This window comes from Centruroides vittatus, unplaced genomic scaffold, assembly GCF_030686945.1.
Source record: "Centruroides vittatus isolate TY-2023 unplaced genomic scaffold, ASM3068694v2 scaffold_769, whole genome shotgun sequence".
Classification (NCBI taxonomy): Eukaryota; Metazoa; Arthropoda; class Arachnida; order Scorpiones; family Buthidae; genus Centruroides; species Centruroides vittatus.
The window spans coordinates 2166985-2181799 of record NW_027122717.1 but is presented as its reverse complement, the minus strand read 5'-3'; the positions used below and the strand labels follow the sequence as shown (position 1 = coordinate 2181799).

Sequence of the window (14815 nt, the reverse complement as noted above, 5' to 3'; positions counted from 1 at the left end):
AAGGGATAAACAATGATAACCGGTCACTGTCAGCCATTAAAAACTTTTATTAACAAAAGCGCAATATATAAATAGGTAAATTTTTAACGAAAAAATAATTATATTTATTTTAGTTCAAATTTATCCTAAATTAATTTATTTGACGATAAATTAAAATATAAAGAAAAACGTGATATTTCCGATAAATATCTAATTAGTTTATTATTAATTTATATATTTTTCCTACAAAAAATAAAAAATCCATTTATTTAAAAAATAAAATATCACTAAATAATTTATTAATAAATAAAAATAAATTTAACAGATGATAAATTAAAATATCAAGAACAAAAGATAACATCTCTAATGCATATAATATAGACTTACGCATTATAGACATTATTCAAATTTACAATTACAAAGATAATTAATGAGTAGCATTGTTTATTATACTATATATATTATATATATATAAACGTTTAAAAATATTTTAAAAATAAATTTTAAAGAAAATCAACCATCCGATCACAAGTCAGCCATTAAAAAACTTCTATTAACAAAAGCGCAATTTAAATAGGTTAATATATTTTTTTGTTACGGAAAAATCAACAAAATTTCGCGTTTATTTAAATAAAAGTTAACTTAATACGTCACAGCACCCCTACCTAGACGAACCAACCAATAGTAAAGTGGTATGTACCACATTCCACTTCACCGAACCAATAGAGTGGCGCACGTGAAAATCCACGATTTACTGTCGCAAACAGTCGTCGAGAAAATAGTAGTAAAGAAAGTTGTGATGAAAATAATCAATTGCCTACAAAATTCGTACAATCGATCGTAAATGTGATCGATCGCGGGTAAATGTAAATCGGGCTTCCAATCAGAGATGTGAAACGAAGACTAGAAAGTGTCAACATTAACTGTTCAGTGACCTTTAAGTTAGTAGTTGGAGAGGAGTGTTTGCCTATATCATGGCCGTGGAACTTATACGCCGTGGTCTGCCAAAACCTTGGTCATTTGCCGTGACGAGGGACGGAAGAATATTTTTCATTAAGTAAGTATAATATACTTTTAAAATTTTTTAAAATATTATACTCGAAACCGTAAAAAAAAAACAGTTGAAAAAAATTCGTTTCTCCATTGTTTAGTGATGAAATGAGGACCACAACATGGCTTCATCCAGTTACGGGAGAACCTGTATGTACAGGAAATACTATTTTGCCCAGTAAGTTACAGATTTTTTTAATTTTTATTTTAGTTTGTTTGCTACAATGCGTTCTTATCATTAACATTTTTTAAAAATTGTACTGGTAGTTTTGTTGTCTGTTACGTCATCAATTGTGAATTCGTTTGCTGTAGTGCGCCCTCCTGCGATAATCATGTACAAGCACGTGTTTTTTCTCCTTTTTTTAAATATATATCAATATATATATTTGAAAATAAGTTCGAATGCTAACCGATATTTTTGAAATGATTGCAATTGTATTGAATTTACATTACAATAAGCTTCAGATAATTTTTTTTTTCTTTCTTTCTTTCTCTTTTTTATTAAATTTAAACTGGTCCGCTTATAAAAAAAAAGTCGAGTAATGCATTCTTATTCAAATTGTGAAAGTCAGCTTTTGTTTTTGTATTTCGAAAGCATTTTTATTATGTTATAATTCCTTAACTTCTTAAAATGAAATTTTAAATTATATTTCTCGTAAAATAAAATGAAATTTATAAAAGAAATGGAGCGCTTCCTTCATTATTTTCTTGAATATAACTCTATTGATTTGTATTCAAAGCACGTTATGATTGAAAAGTTACTTTGATTATCATTATAATGAAATTAATCGATTTTAACGGTGTTTATTTTCGTGACAAATATTGAAAATGAATGTAATAATTAATCGAGTAATTAACTGTAATCAATTAAGTAATAATCGGGTCTTGATAGAAGAGTATTCCAGCCATCCATTTGGCCCCTACTTAGGACAGAGGCCCAAAATTTATTCTTATAAAAAAAATTTTATTTATATAAAATTGAAAAATTAATCATGTATTGGATTGTAATAAACTATTTTAATAACAATCAGGACCAGATAGGAATATCGACAAGGCCATTTGACTCAAAAAAACGAAAAAACAAGGTTATTTGGCATGAGCTTCAAAGGTCCTAAAACTTAGTCTTTTCTATATATATATATAAAAAAAAAGGTGATACAAAAATCTATAAATTAAAGCTGCTTTTGATTATGGAATGAAAAATATTTTTAAATTGATTTTATACTTACATTTTCGTGGCTTTCAGAAAATATTAGGACCCATCTCTCTTGTCTCAGACTCTATTAATGATGACCAGGCTCAGTGTTTAAAATATCTTTAATATTAATTAAGTAACTTAATTGAATTGACAATTACAACATAGAATTTTATCACCTAGTGTAATAATTTTTTTTTTTTTTTGTGAAATCCTCATGTCTTAAGAGTGTTATATTTTAATAATAAAGATATAAAAGTATAATTAATTTAGGTGTTAATTAATATTTATTAAGCAATTTTGATAATATATATGTTAAGTTACTTTACTTCAATTAGTTGTTTAGTTTTCCTTTTTGATAAATATAACTTTCTACGTGTTAATTTAAATGAAATATTAATTATATATAATTAACATATCAAATTTTATAATAGATATTCAGTAATATTCAGTAACAAGAATATGGTAAATAATTTTTTTTATTAATTTGCAATTCTTTGAACTTTAAACAAGACACTATTTTTCTTGATGTGGTAAATAAAAACTGTAATATAATCCATCATGCATGACTATCTTTAATAATGATGAATGTGTAAAACAGAATGTACAGTACATCTAACAACAGAACCATCTGTTTTGTTTAATAAAAATTAATATAATATTAAGTGTGTATAGCATATAAAAATGAGTGTGTTTATGTTAAAGCCATATTTAAACAAAATCCAGGATTAAAAATTATTTATTAAATATATTTTTAAGTATATTTACATATATTTATTCCTCCTACAGTTTTATTAAGTGAAATAAATTTTTAAATGGAAAAAATATATATTATTGAAAATCTATGAATTAAATAATAAAATTTAAAAAATAGCTTTAATTCAAGAAATCAATAGATTTTAAAAGATTTTTTTAACCTAAAAAAATATAGTAACTTCTTGAATTAGAACTTTAACTTGTCTAGTTTAAAGATACTGGTGATGTAATTTAAGTTCCCTTATGAAAATCTTATAATTAATTAACATATGGCAATCTTGTCAACCATATGTGATGCTTATGAATATGTAACTGGAAAGAATTTAACACATTAATACTATAAATATAGTACATTAAATCTTATTCAGTTTTTAAGAGGCTCAAAACAGATTCAAGAGTGATAATTATAAGGAAAGATAATATGTAGACAATCTTGTTAAACATTCGATTTTTTTCGATAGAACTGTCTTCTAAGTTGTATTTCATTAGTCAAGCCACACGACACGGATCATCGTTGACTTGTTTTTTATGTTCAAACACTTCAGCTCTCTCGGAAAGAAAGATGACTGTCGTCATTCATGACTGACATTGCAGCAAATGAGACGTAAGTCGAACAAGCAAAATAAGGACATGTTGACTTTCTACCGGAAAGACGATACTTACGTAATGAATGTTTTAATCCTCATAAATAAAAATTAAATCTTAGTTTGTTTATAATAAGAAAGATAGCCTTTTGCCTCATCTTTCTGTGCGACGTTTCAACATCATCATAAAAAATAATGTATATATTATTGCGCTCTGAAAATAATTTTAGCGGACTTTATCGGGGGAAAAAATCAGCATAATTCTTTTGTATTCTCTCAAATCAGCTAGAAGAGAGTAAATTAATGACCGGAAATGAGCAAACATTGTCTAGTGAAGTCGCAAATGTACGTGATGCGATTGTATACGGATTGATTGCCGTTGTTACCGAACGTCAAAAGATTTTTTCCTGATTATGACCTTGAATTGTCGTTTTTATTTGACCTGTAGTTTGTCTAATGTATGAGAAAACACTAGAGGAATAGTTGTCTCAGACAGGTGCTTTCGTTTATTCTGTTCTAAATATTTTCGTTCGTGTTATTCTAGTATCGAGGTCGACACGTTGCGTTCCTATATCGTTTCCTCTTCTTCCTTATAAATATTTGATGTTAAATAAATAAACTAATGTTATATATTACACGAAGCATTACATACTGTATACATTTACAGAATGTAGAAAGGATTGTTGTTTCATCCCGCAAGAATTAAAAACATATCAGTATACAAAATGATTCTGTTATATATTTAATTATTAACTAAAGAACATACCATAATACAGTCGAGCCTTCAATAAAGGCCATTTTTCAGGATATTTAAACAAAAATTCGTACAAAATGGCCTCAAAACTATGGCCAATTTTTGTTTCTAGATTCATAAAATAAAGTTTTCTGTTTTGATGTTGACAATTACTAAAAGCTGATTATTAAGACATATTCTGTATATATACATAGAACTCAGAGTACATATTAGAACATTAATGTCTTTATATAAAGTTTAAAAATCTTTTTATATATTTTAATTCACTAAATTTAAAGAAATATTAACTTTTTAAGCATTCAGATTTATTTTTTTATAAATACTAAAGAATCATTTTATTCAAATTACTTTGAAATGAAATATTTGTAATATTATTCAGACATTTTATAAATGTCATTTCTGGCACGTTGTATTTATCTTTTACATTTTTGTTTTTAAATTAGGATTTCATTGGTTTTTTAATACAAAGCATAATGATAGGTCTATTTATATATGACTTTTATTATTTTCAACTTTCTAGGAAATATTTTTTGGGCTTGAGTTAATGGAGTTTGTAAAATCCCATTTACCTGTACATGGTCCATTGAAGCTTATATATACCACTGGTTTGGAATTTTTTACTTTTGGAATGACCTTGCATTTAAAATATAGTTTAGTCATCTAAAAATGACAATAGAAAATTTTTACTTTCTTTTAAGTTTTTCCTGGAAAATGTTGTTAAAGCTCATAAAATATAATGCAATTCTTTTAAAATGCTTGATCATTTCTATCAGATAAATTAAAATAAACTTACTGTATTATTTTAATTTACCAGTTTAATTTGATTTATTATTGAAGATTTGTGATTTTAACTTGATTAAGAAACTTTAAAAAATGTATTTATATTTAAAGTGATACAGTAATTATTTGAATGTATAATATGATTTAAATGGCAAACTATTCTGAAAAGCACTGGTAATTCTATTTTTAAATTTAAACTGAAAATTTCATTAAAAACATAATCAAAATTGCTTTAAGTCAATATATTTACTCATCATTGCATTAAATAATATCAATAATTGTATTAAAAATAATGCAATTATTGTTTATAAATTACATTTTAAATACATATTATAAGATAGAATTATATTAGATTATTTAATTTTTACATATACAAATTCAATAATAATTAGTAATTTAAATAGTTTTTTAAGTATTTAGATTGATGGTCAGATGGCTGAGGCAGTTATGGTGTCAATCTATTACTTTGGGAGACCTGAGATCAAATTCAGGCAGTTAAAAAACTCTCAGGAGTTTTTCATAAGCTGTTTGTCCAGAGATGTCAGTCCTGTCTCTCACCATCCCAGTCATTTCTGTTATGGACTTAGCTGAACCGTGATGGATATAAAAAAAGGCCTTCTTAGTGTTTAGGGAGGAAATAGTCAAAAATAAAATGAATAAAAGGTAAAATTAAATATATAAAGATAAAATCCTATTCAAGCAACTATCTAATTTATCTAACACTTTTGGCTATCTGTGCAGCCATCCTGAGGATCAAACACTTTTGAATAGAATTATTTAAAGTTTAAATATGTTCTAAACAAGAATTATTTAAATACATAAAATTGATAAATTGAGAATATAAGTGAAATTAAATATTTATATATATTAAATAGGGTTAATATTATTAAATTCTTAATTTGCTATAATATAATATTATTGCATTCATTTTTTTAATCTACTGTGTGTAATTTTTAATATTTTAATTATAATTAAATATATCTGTGTAAATTTTTATGTGATAAATCATTTTTTATTGGAATTAAATATTTTGTTCATGATTATAACTACAATATGAAGATTAATTATAATTAAACAAAGAATAAAATAATTGATAGAAAGATTTTTTCTATCAATTATTATATTTTATGCTTTTAAAATATGAAATAGTAATATAAATTTTTGGCTTATTTCATTGAGCATTTGCTAAACTTTTATAAACATATTTTAAATCTTTTTTGGAGAGCCTCCAAATTATGAAGTTACTGATGTTAGAGATGAATTGTATATAATTTTTTTTTTGTCAAGAATGTGATAAATGAAAAGTATAAAGTACCTGTTTCAAATTTTAAAAAATTTGCTGATTCAAAATATTAAACATTATATTATGGTATTTACTCACATATAAGACGATCTCGCATATAGGAAGAGGTGTGACTTTAAAGATCAAAATAAAAAAAATTAGATTTATTAATACAATTCTAATTTTATTTTGTTTAATTAATCACAAATAAAATATCAAATGCATGTAAATGCACACATTGTCTGCAAAAATTACTGGCATTTTAAACTTTAAAGAAAAATCTTGTAAAATTGACAACATAATTGTTCATGTAGAGCTGAACAATCGGAAACTTTTTTTCCCAATTCTTAACAGTCGAATCCACTCTCTATCAATTACACTTATGAGTTTCTCTTAATTCTGATTTCCGAAAAATCACCTGTTTTCATGTGGGATTGGTTAAATCTTATATCGAGCTCTCATGTGATTTTGGAATTTCAATTTGGAATTCAATTCAAAAGCTTTGCTTTTCCTATTGCTATTCATCTTTACTCTTGACAATACACAAGAACAATTGAAACAACCCAGATAAAATACTTTTTTCTTAAACACCAGAAGGTGAGCATCTGGTAAAAAATGTGAATACACGGTTCACAAAAATTATTGCAAAAATGCAAAAAATCCTTTGCTCGTGCGTATAGGACAATATAGGTTTTTGAAGCAGTGGAAAATGAATAAAAACCTCGTCTTATATGTGAGTAAATATGGTAATTTCAGTCACAGCCAATATAAAATAACTTTGTATGTTGAAATAGAATAGTCTAAGACTATCTAAAGATGAAGTTTATTAATTATTCATTTCATATCAACATTTTAACACTTCTTTAATCATTTCCTTCAGTAATTTTAAATTTTACTTTATTTGATCTAGTCATTAAATTAAATTAATACTTAAAATATATTCATTATGAAAGTTATAAAGACAGAAAATGTTAAATTGAAAATAAATTTAAAGAAAAAAAAAATCTATTATTATTATTATTAATTTGGATTATTTATTGTAAAAATTAAGTAATTAACTCTATAACAACATTACATATTAATATATTCTGTATGAAAATATATTGATAGAACGAATTAATGATTAGATATTATATATTATTTAGCTACATAACTTAATAGTATGTGTAATAATATTAATTTAAATGTGCAATTATGTATTCAATGGATGACTTGGTATTTAAGTGAAAGAAATGAAGTCCAATATGAAAATCATTTTTATTTTCAATTTAATTTAATATTAATATGTGACTATGTTATTATAGTTTAAACATAAAAATATATTAAGAGAAGATTTTTACTTTATAAATTCAAAATTTATTTAGATTTTAAATATATATATATATATTAACATTTTTAATGAAAATATATAGAACATAGTTGATAGTTGGCTTCATTCCCGTTAGTTTTCAAAGAAATGTTTACTCCCTCTCATATTTCTGCATTCTCTCATTCCCAGGAGAAAGGGGAGAATCTAAAACTTTTACAGTATTAGCAAGCTTAAACTGTTTATATTTATAAAGAGAAGAGAAGGAAATGTAAATTTTGTAAGAGGCAAGACCAAATTTGGGTAGATTTTACATTTTTAAAAAATTTCAAATATAAGAAAAATGAATATATAAATGAATTATACATTAAAATGTAGAAACAGGAAAATCAGAAATTATAACTGCAGAATAAATAAATAAAAAATTGATATGTAAATTATATGATGAGAATTATAGGTAAACAGAATCTGAGAGTGATGAGGTGAAGTCCAAGCAAATTGCAAATAAGTGTCTTATCTGAAAGCCATAAAATTACATGAGTAAATTACAAAAATAAAACAGATTTTTTGTCACTTATAAAAACAAAACTAATTTATATCACTTTTATATCATGACTTTCACATAAAAGTCTAAATTACAAGCTGCTTTATTTTCTATGACCTCGGAAAGAACAAGTCAGCAGGACTGTTTGATTCTCACCTCCTCTATCTGGTTCTGTGTTCAAATATTTTAAATATATTTTTCATTTTGAATTAGAAATAATTAAAATATAGATTATTAACATAATAATTTGTTTAAAAAAGTTATTTTATACCTCATCAAGGCATTATTAATTTTTTATTCATTTTATTTTGTTTATTTTTATTTTAATCATATTTAATAGAATAATCATTATTCTATCAAATGTAATCATAAATATATCAGATTATAATTGATTAGGTATGAGTAATTAGAATCGTTATTTTATATAAACAGTATAGATTTGCACATCGAAATTTTGATCTCACATGCTATTTTGAAAGTTAAATAATGATACAGAAATATAAAAGAAGCTATTTATAACTACTTACTTTTGTATTATAGAAAATATAAAATTTAATTAATAATAAATTAAGTAAACTATTTAATTGGATGCAGATGTACAGTACCATATGTAGGAAACTATTTTAAGTTAATTTTTATATATGTATTTCCAATTTATTTGTCTGTTGTGTGTTTATTTGTATAAGATTAAACTGATCTCTTGAAGTCATAACTTCAAAATTTTTATAGACTATTTAGCATTCAGTTGATTATTTATTTATAATTTTTTTTCTTTTTTAGCACTTACATTGTTAGCCATGGAATTCTTAACTGATGATTTAAATTTTTGAATAACATTTCATATTATCAAATAAGTTACTAGAATAGAATTTGAAATATCTGCTAAAACTTTTTCCAACTTGATTCCTTCTAGGAAGAATGATGCATATTTGTACTTCACAAATCTATATAAAATTCTACTCTTTGGAATTATATGTTTAATATGTTAGGTTTGAATATTGATCAGAAGGATTTTTAAAAAAATAATAACTTTGCTTAAATGTTGTTAAGTATTAAAAAAAAACAGAATTAAATTTTGATTATTTAATGGAGTCAAGTCATTCTGTGAATATTTTTAAAATGAATAATAATGCGAGCTCTACTTCAACTATTTAATTAATATAATAGGAAGGTTAACAAGTTTTTCATTGTATCATATCACAAATTGAGACAAATCTTGATATTGTTTCAAATAAGTTGAGAATTGTGAGAGAATTTTTTATCTTATTTTAAATCTTGTATTAACTTACATGTACAATAGGCTTAAATTTTCTTCATATTAAAATAACAAAACTCCTAATACAAAACAATAATTGATTTAATAAATTTTATTCTTATTGTCTTTAACAAAATTTGAGATTAGTGCAGATCTGCAGTACATAAGCCAAAATTAAAATAGACTAAACTTTGGGCTGCAGATAGGCTTTATGTGGCTCACTTTCCAAGTAAAGGTGGTAATTAATGATTAAACTATAGTATTTTGCAAATGAACCCTTTTATTTATCATGAAATCAATTAATGCACTTGTTACATCTTAACTTTCTTTTACATCCTCTAAATTTTTTGTGGTCTGCTTATGCAGGCTTGGATTAATGATTAGGAAATCATTGACCATTGATGTTATGGTTATCTGCAACATAATAAATATGTTGAAGGATGTCTTTCATCAAATATTTTCATGTTTATGAATAAAACGGAAGAAAATGTGAATGATATCTTGCAAGATAAAGCGAACAAGTCAAAAAGTGGCATAAAATATGCAAGTGGCCTGTTGGCCTGTTCTGTTATAATGTGTTTCATTAACTCATAATTGATAAAACAAATATTAAAAAATGATTTAAGCTTTAAGAAGTTTAATTATGTAGTCCAGAGATGGTGAATCTTTTTGAGCCCGTGTGCCATATAGTAAGCATATGTAGCTTTAAAGATGTTTATGTGCCCCAAAGTTTTAGACCTGAATAATGATATTTAAATAAATTAAATGAATATGCTTTAATTAGAATAAATGTAAAAAAGCTGATTGAGAAAAGGATGATTGGATGATAAACCAAAAGGATGATATGATTGAAAAAGACAGATTATAAATCAAAATTGCATGAGTTATATGCCAGATGATTTCTCCTTATGTGTCACTTTGGGCACATAAGGAGAAATCATCTGGCATAGGTTTGCCACCCCTGATATAGTCTGTCAAATTTACATATGAACTGAATCTTAAGCTATAACTCCATTTCATTAACATAAATTATTTTCATGTATTAATTCACTTGTCACATTAATGTATTAATTCAGAAATGAAGTTTGAATTAATTCATTATTCTAAAATCACTTGTAATGATTTTATATTATGCACAATTATTTTATTTTAATGTTCTGTAAAAATGAATACATCTTTGTTTTTATTATTTGGTAAAAATTAAATAAAACATTGATCAGAGCAGATTATCAAGTAAAAGAAAATTGTTTGTTTAATTGTTCAGATATGAGTATATTAACCAGGGCTGTGGATTTGTTTAAAAATCTACTGAGTCCGACTCCACCTTACCATCCGACTCGGACCAGGGGCAGACTTGTTACCAAAATAGGCCCAGGAATTCTGATGTCATCATGTGACCTCTGAATAAAAACTTCAATAAATAGAGTTCTAATAAAGATAGATCTTAGAAACTTTATTCCAAAGCTAAAAGACTCCTCTAAGTAATGACATAGTCAATATATAAATATGAATTTGTTAATTTTTACTTTCCTGGCTGTTACACTGTATATAACAGAGAGAAAGTATAGTAATCAGTCAAAAAGTGACCCCCACCCCAACTGTTTACATTTTTGGACTCAGGACAACTTGAAATGTTGAGATATGCAAAAGATTCAGGGGTGTTTTTCTGTATGTATGCATGTTAGAATGTATGTGTGTATGGCACAATTTTGTTTACCTTGTTTGAAGCTTAATAACTTTTGTGGTTTTTGAATTGGAGTTGGATGGAGCTTCAAAATGGTTGAACTAAATCATGCCCCGAAACACATCCGAAGTCGGTGGATTTTTTGACAACTTTGACTTTGAATCATCAAAACTCCATGACTCTGATTCCACAGCTTTGATATTAACAAAAGAAGGGCCAATATTCTATAATTCTCATGGCATAGGAATGTTTTGAATGTAGAAGAACACTATAAAGCATAAGGCATAATTAAGGGTATAAGCATGTCTTTTTATTCATTTTAAAGTAAGCTTTCCATGGTTATGGTATTATCTATGCTCATTCTATCCATATTTGATTATAATGAATTATTTCCTTATTTTTCAGTTTTTCCTTGATATCTAAATATTGGTTTAATAACATTAAATCAATGGTTTTCAAACCTTTGGTTTACAGCACACTGTAAAACATGTAAATTTTTATGGTACACTTTGCATAGAAAATTGAAAACATATATTTTAAATGATGAAAGATTGTATACAATAATAACTGTTACTGTTGTCTAGCTATCAGTTGATCGTGGATATAATAAAACTTTATACAAATGGATTTATTTTCATTTTTAAAATATATTTTCATAATATTAGTGGCAAACTAAGTTACTTCTTGTGTCACACTATTTAAGAATCACTGCATTAAACAGATTTTTATGATTTTACAAAATATTTTTCTTATAATATTTACAGATTTTACAAATAAAATGTGTCATATTATATTGGATGCTAATTAAATACTTTAATTAAAATTATAAATAAAACATAAATGACTAATACAAAGTATTCAGCTTTAAACAAAGATATTTATCTATTTATAGATAGATGAGTATAAAAAATACAAATTATCTTCATAAACATTCAAAATGATTTATAATCAGTTTTAGCATATCTGTATAGACTTAGTTATTCTATAAGATATAAAGAATGTCAGACAAAGCAGAATGCAGTAATCTTACATTGAAGACTTAAGACTTTAAGCCTATGCAATGATTCTGTTTTCATTTATATATGGGAAAATATTATTACGTGTTCAAAGCATTAAAATTCTTTCAGTATCTGATTAGAAATTTTTTGAAAATATATTACTTTAATAAATTACAAAGTTTATTTACTTTGTTACTAAAATTTTAGTTTTTCCTTTTATCTTTATTTGTATTAAAGTATAGTTAAAATAAAGTTAATTGTAATGAACTTTACTCTAAAGATCATTACAATTAATCCTTAGAAGTAAAGTTAATCACAATTAATATATAATAATTATTATTTTATTATCTTTATGGTAATTTTCCAGAATAGAATGTTATATTGATATATGTTATGTTGAATCCAGGAATGTTGCTTGTTTTGTGAAATAGGCAAAGTTTCATAATTAATGAAATTGACAATTTCATCAAATAATATTAGTGAAGATTCAGAGTAAATTTATGAACTTAGGTATTTTGTTTCATTTTTATTTACCTTTGTTTTGGAATTTCTAATTTTGAAGATTTTGCTGTCAGTACATACTTATTTATTATATAAGCTTATGTCCTAATTTAGTGCGTCATATATTAAGTTCAGGTTGACAAAGAGACTCAGTCAATGTTGCCATGTAAAACAAAAGTTTAATTTGTAATTCCCATTACAATTGTAAATAATCATGACAAACATTTAATGAATAAACCTGTGATTCCTTAACCTATACCAGTATTAAAACTACAGAAAACTGGAATAAGAGGGAGGGAGAGAATTGACAAGAGTTATGTGGGAGAGGTACACTCTTATATGGGAGAGGTGCACCTAGATTGTACCTCAAAGTGATGGTTTGTGATGATGTCATGTTCTTTGGGATCACAAAATAAGAATATTACAATGTTGGGCAATCCTTTACATTGGTAAAGCTTCATACAATCTTCAGAGTCACTATGACGTGACAATCTTTTCATCCATTTCACTCATTGAAAGTAGCTTTCTTGATTATTCCTTCCATCCACCTTTTGCAAATATACCTTTTTCAGGATAGGGACAGAAAACTAGGACTACTCATTCATATTGCCGAGTGAGAAAAGAGAATTAGAAAGGGGTAAGTAGTGTAGGATTTAAGGGGAAGTAAGAAAGTGTGAAAGGAAAGTTGATGAAAAAAAGAGTTAATGAGCTCCTGCATTGCATTTATTAAAATTAAATAATATATATATAATACCCTAATATACTCATGCTGGGTTTATTGCTCCTCTAAGTTAGGCAATAAACCAGCAAGGAAAAGAGAAAGACAGGAAAAGTTCCAGAAATATCTACAAATAATAATTATAACTGAATATGTAAATACAGGTAGGTATTCATTGTACGACACGGTACTTCTACAACACAGTTTCACTCTAACAATTTGAAAATTGGGAATATCTCATACAACACAACTTCTGGTTTTGCTCTAACATGGTTTTGGAAATCCCATGTATAAAATTTCACAAATTTTAAGTGTAAACTTTGTTATTCAATATCTTTTTTATTCAAGTAAGCATGTGTGCTATCTGAAAATTGCCCACAAATTTTAGAATATTGAAATTTTCAAATTATTTTGTGCTTTTTGTTAGGTTTACTCTAATAAAAACTGATAGTGCAATTTTTTTCTTCCTTGTCCTAACTTTCCTATCAACCAGGTGTAGTCGTCATTGCTTTCAGACTACAGTGAGTAGACTGTATTTCAGACTTGCCATTAAGACTGTCACTGTGTTTTCTTTTTATAGATTAATCTTCATATTTAGTAAAGTTTATTAAACATTTTTAGAAAGTGCTATTAAACTTTTTTTAAACTGTAGAATGGAATAACAACTTTATAGTTTTAGCTTCATTTAAGAAACTTGATAAATTGTAAAAACATTTATTTGTTATTTAAAGTCATTTTATTTTATATGATCTTTGTTTTTTTTTTTATTTTAATATTATTTAATAAATTCAATTGTAAGCAATCATTCATAAATTGAAGAATTAAATACAGTGGTATCTCAGTACTTGAACAATTTGGTATTTGAACACAAATTATGGAAAAAAGTCACTCAGTACTTGACTGAACAAACGCAACCTCTAGAACAAATTATTGATTAATAACATATTTTTATTTTGACATCCATAAAAAAATTTTTATGATAAAAATAAAAAATATGAAAATGTTGCTGATACTTCTGTTCAAGATTAACAAAAAAGCTGAGATGATGACAATACTTTGTAAAAAGAAAATGCCCTCGTTTAACCAAAATTAATATTAATGCATAATACTGTACTTCTGATTGTGATTGTTAGTTATTGATTGCTTTAATAAACATATTTCTCTTAGTACTTTATAGAATAGTATATTTTTGCTAACTTCTGGAACATAACCCCATGTTTTGCATTGGTCCTTTGTTTTGTATAGCACAGATTTGCATATTACGGCACTTTTTTTGAAATGTAACTACCACGTTACACAAGGAATATTTGTATATTATATATGGCAGATGACTGTCATGTTAGCATTTAATGTACAATACTTGTATGTGATGAACATCATTATAAAATATAAAATATCATTGTCTTGAAGAATGAAGACAATACTAAAA

The 14815-nt window shown here is 25.6% G+C and overlaps 1 protein-coding gene across 2 annotated transcripts in view; it reads left to right on the top strand.

The window, feature by feature from the left end:
- Positions 1-563: 563 nt before the first annotated feature.
- The window catches only part of LOC136989866 (uncharacterized), a 94587-nt gene continuing 80335 nt past the window's right edge, over positions 564-14815 (top strand). For both annotated transcript variants that reach the window (XM_067288150.1, XM_067288151.1), the window contains exons 1-2: positions 564-1036; positions 1131-1207. In XM_067288150.1, coding sequence (XP_067144251.1) covers positions 954-1036; positions 1131-1207 — 160 coding nt within the window. In that variant the 5' untranslated portion in view covers positions 564-953. The remainder of the gene's footprint in view (positions 1037-1130; positions 1208-14815) is intronic.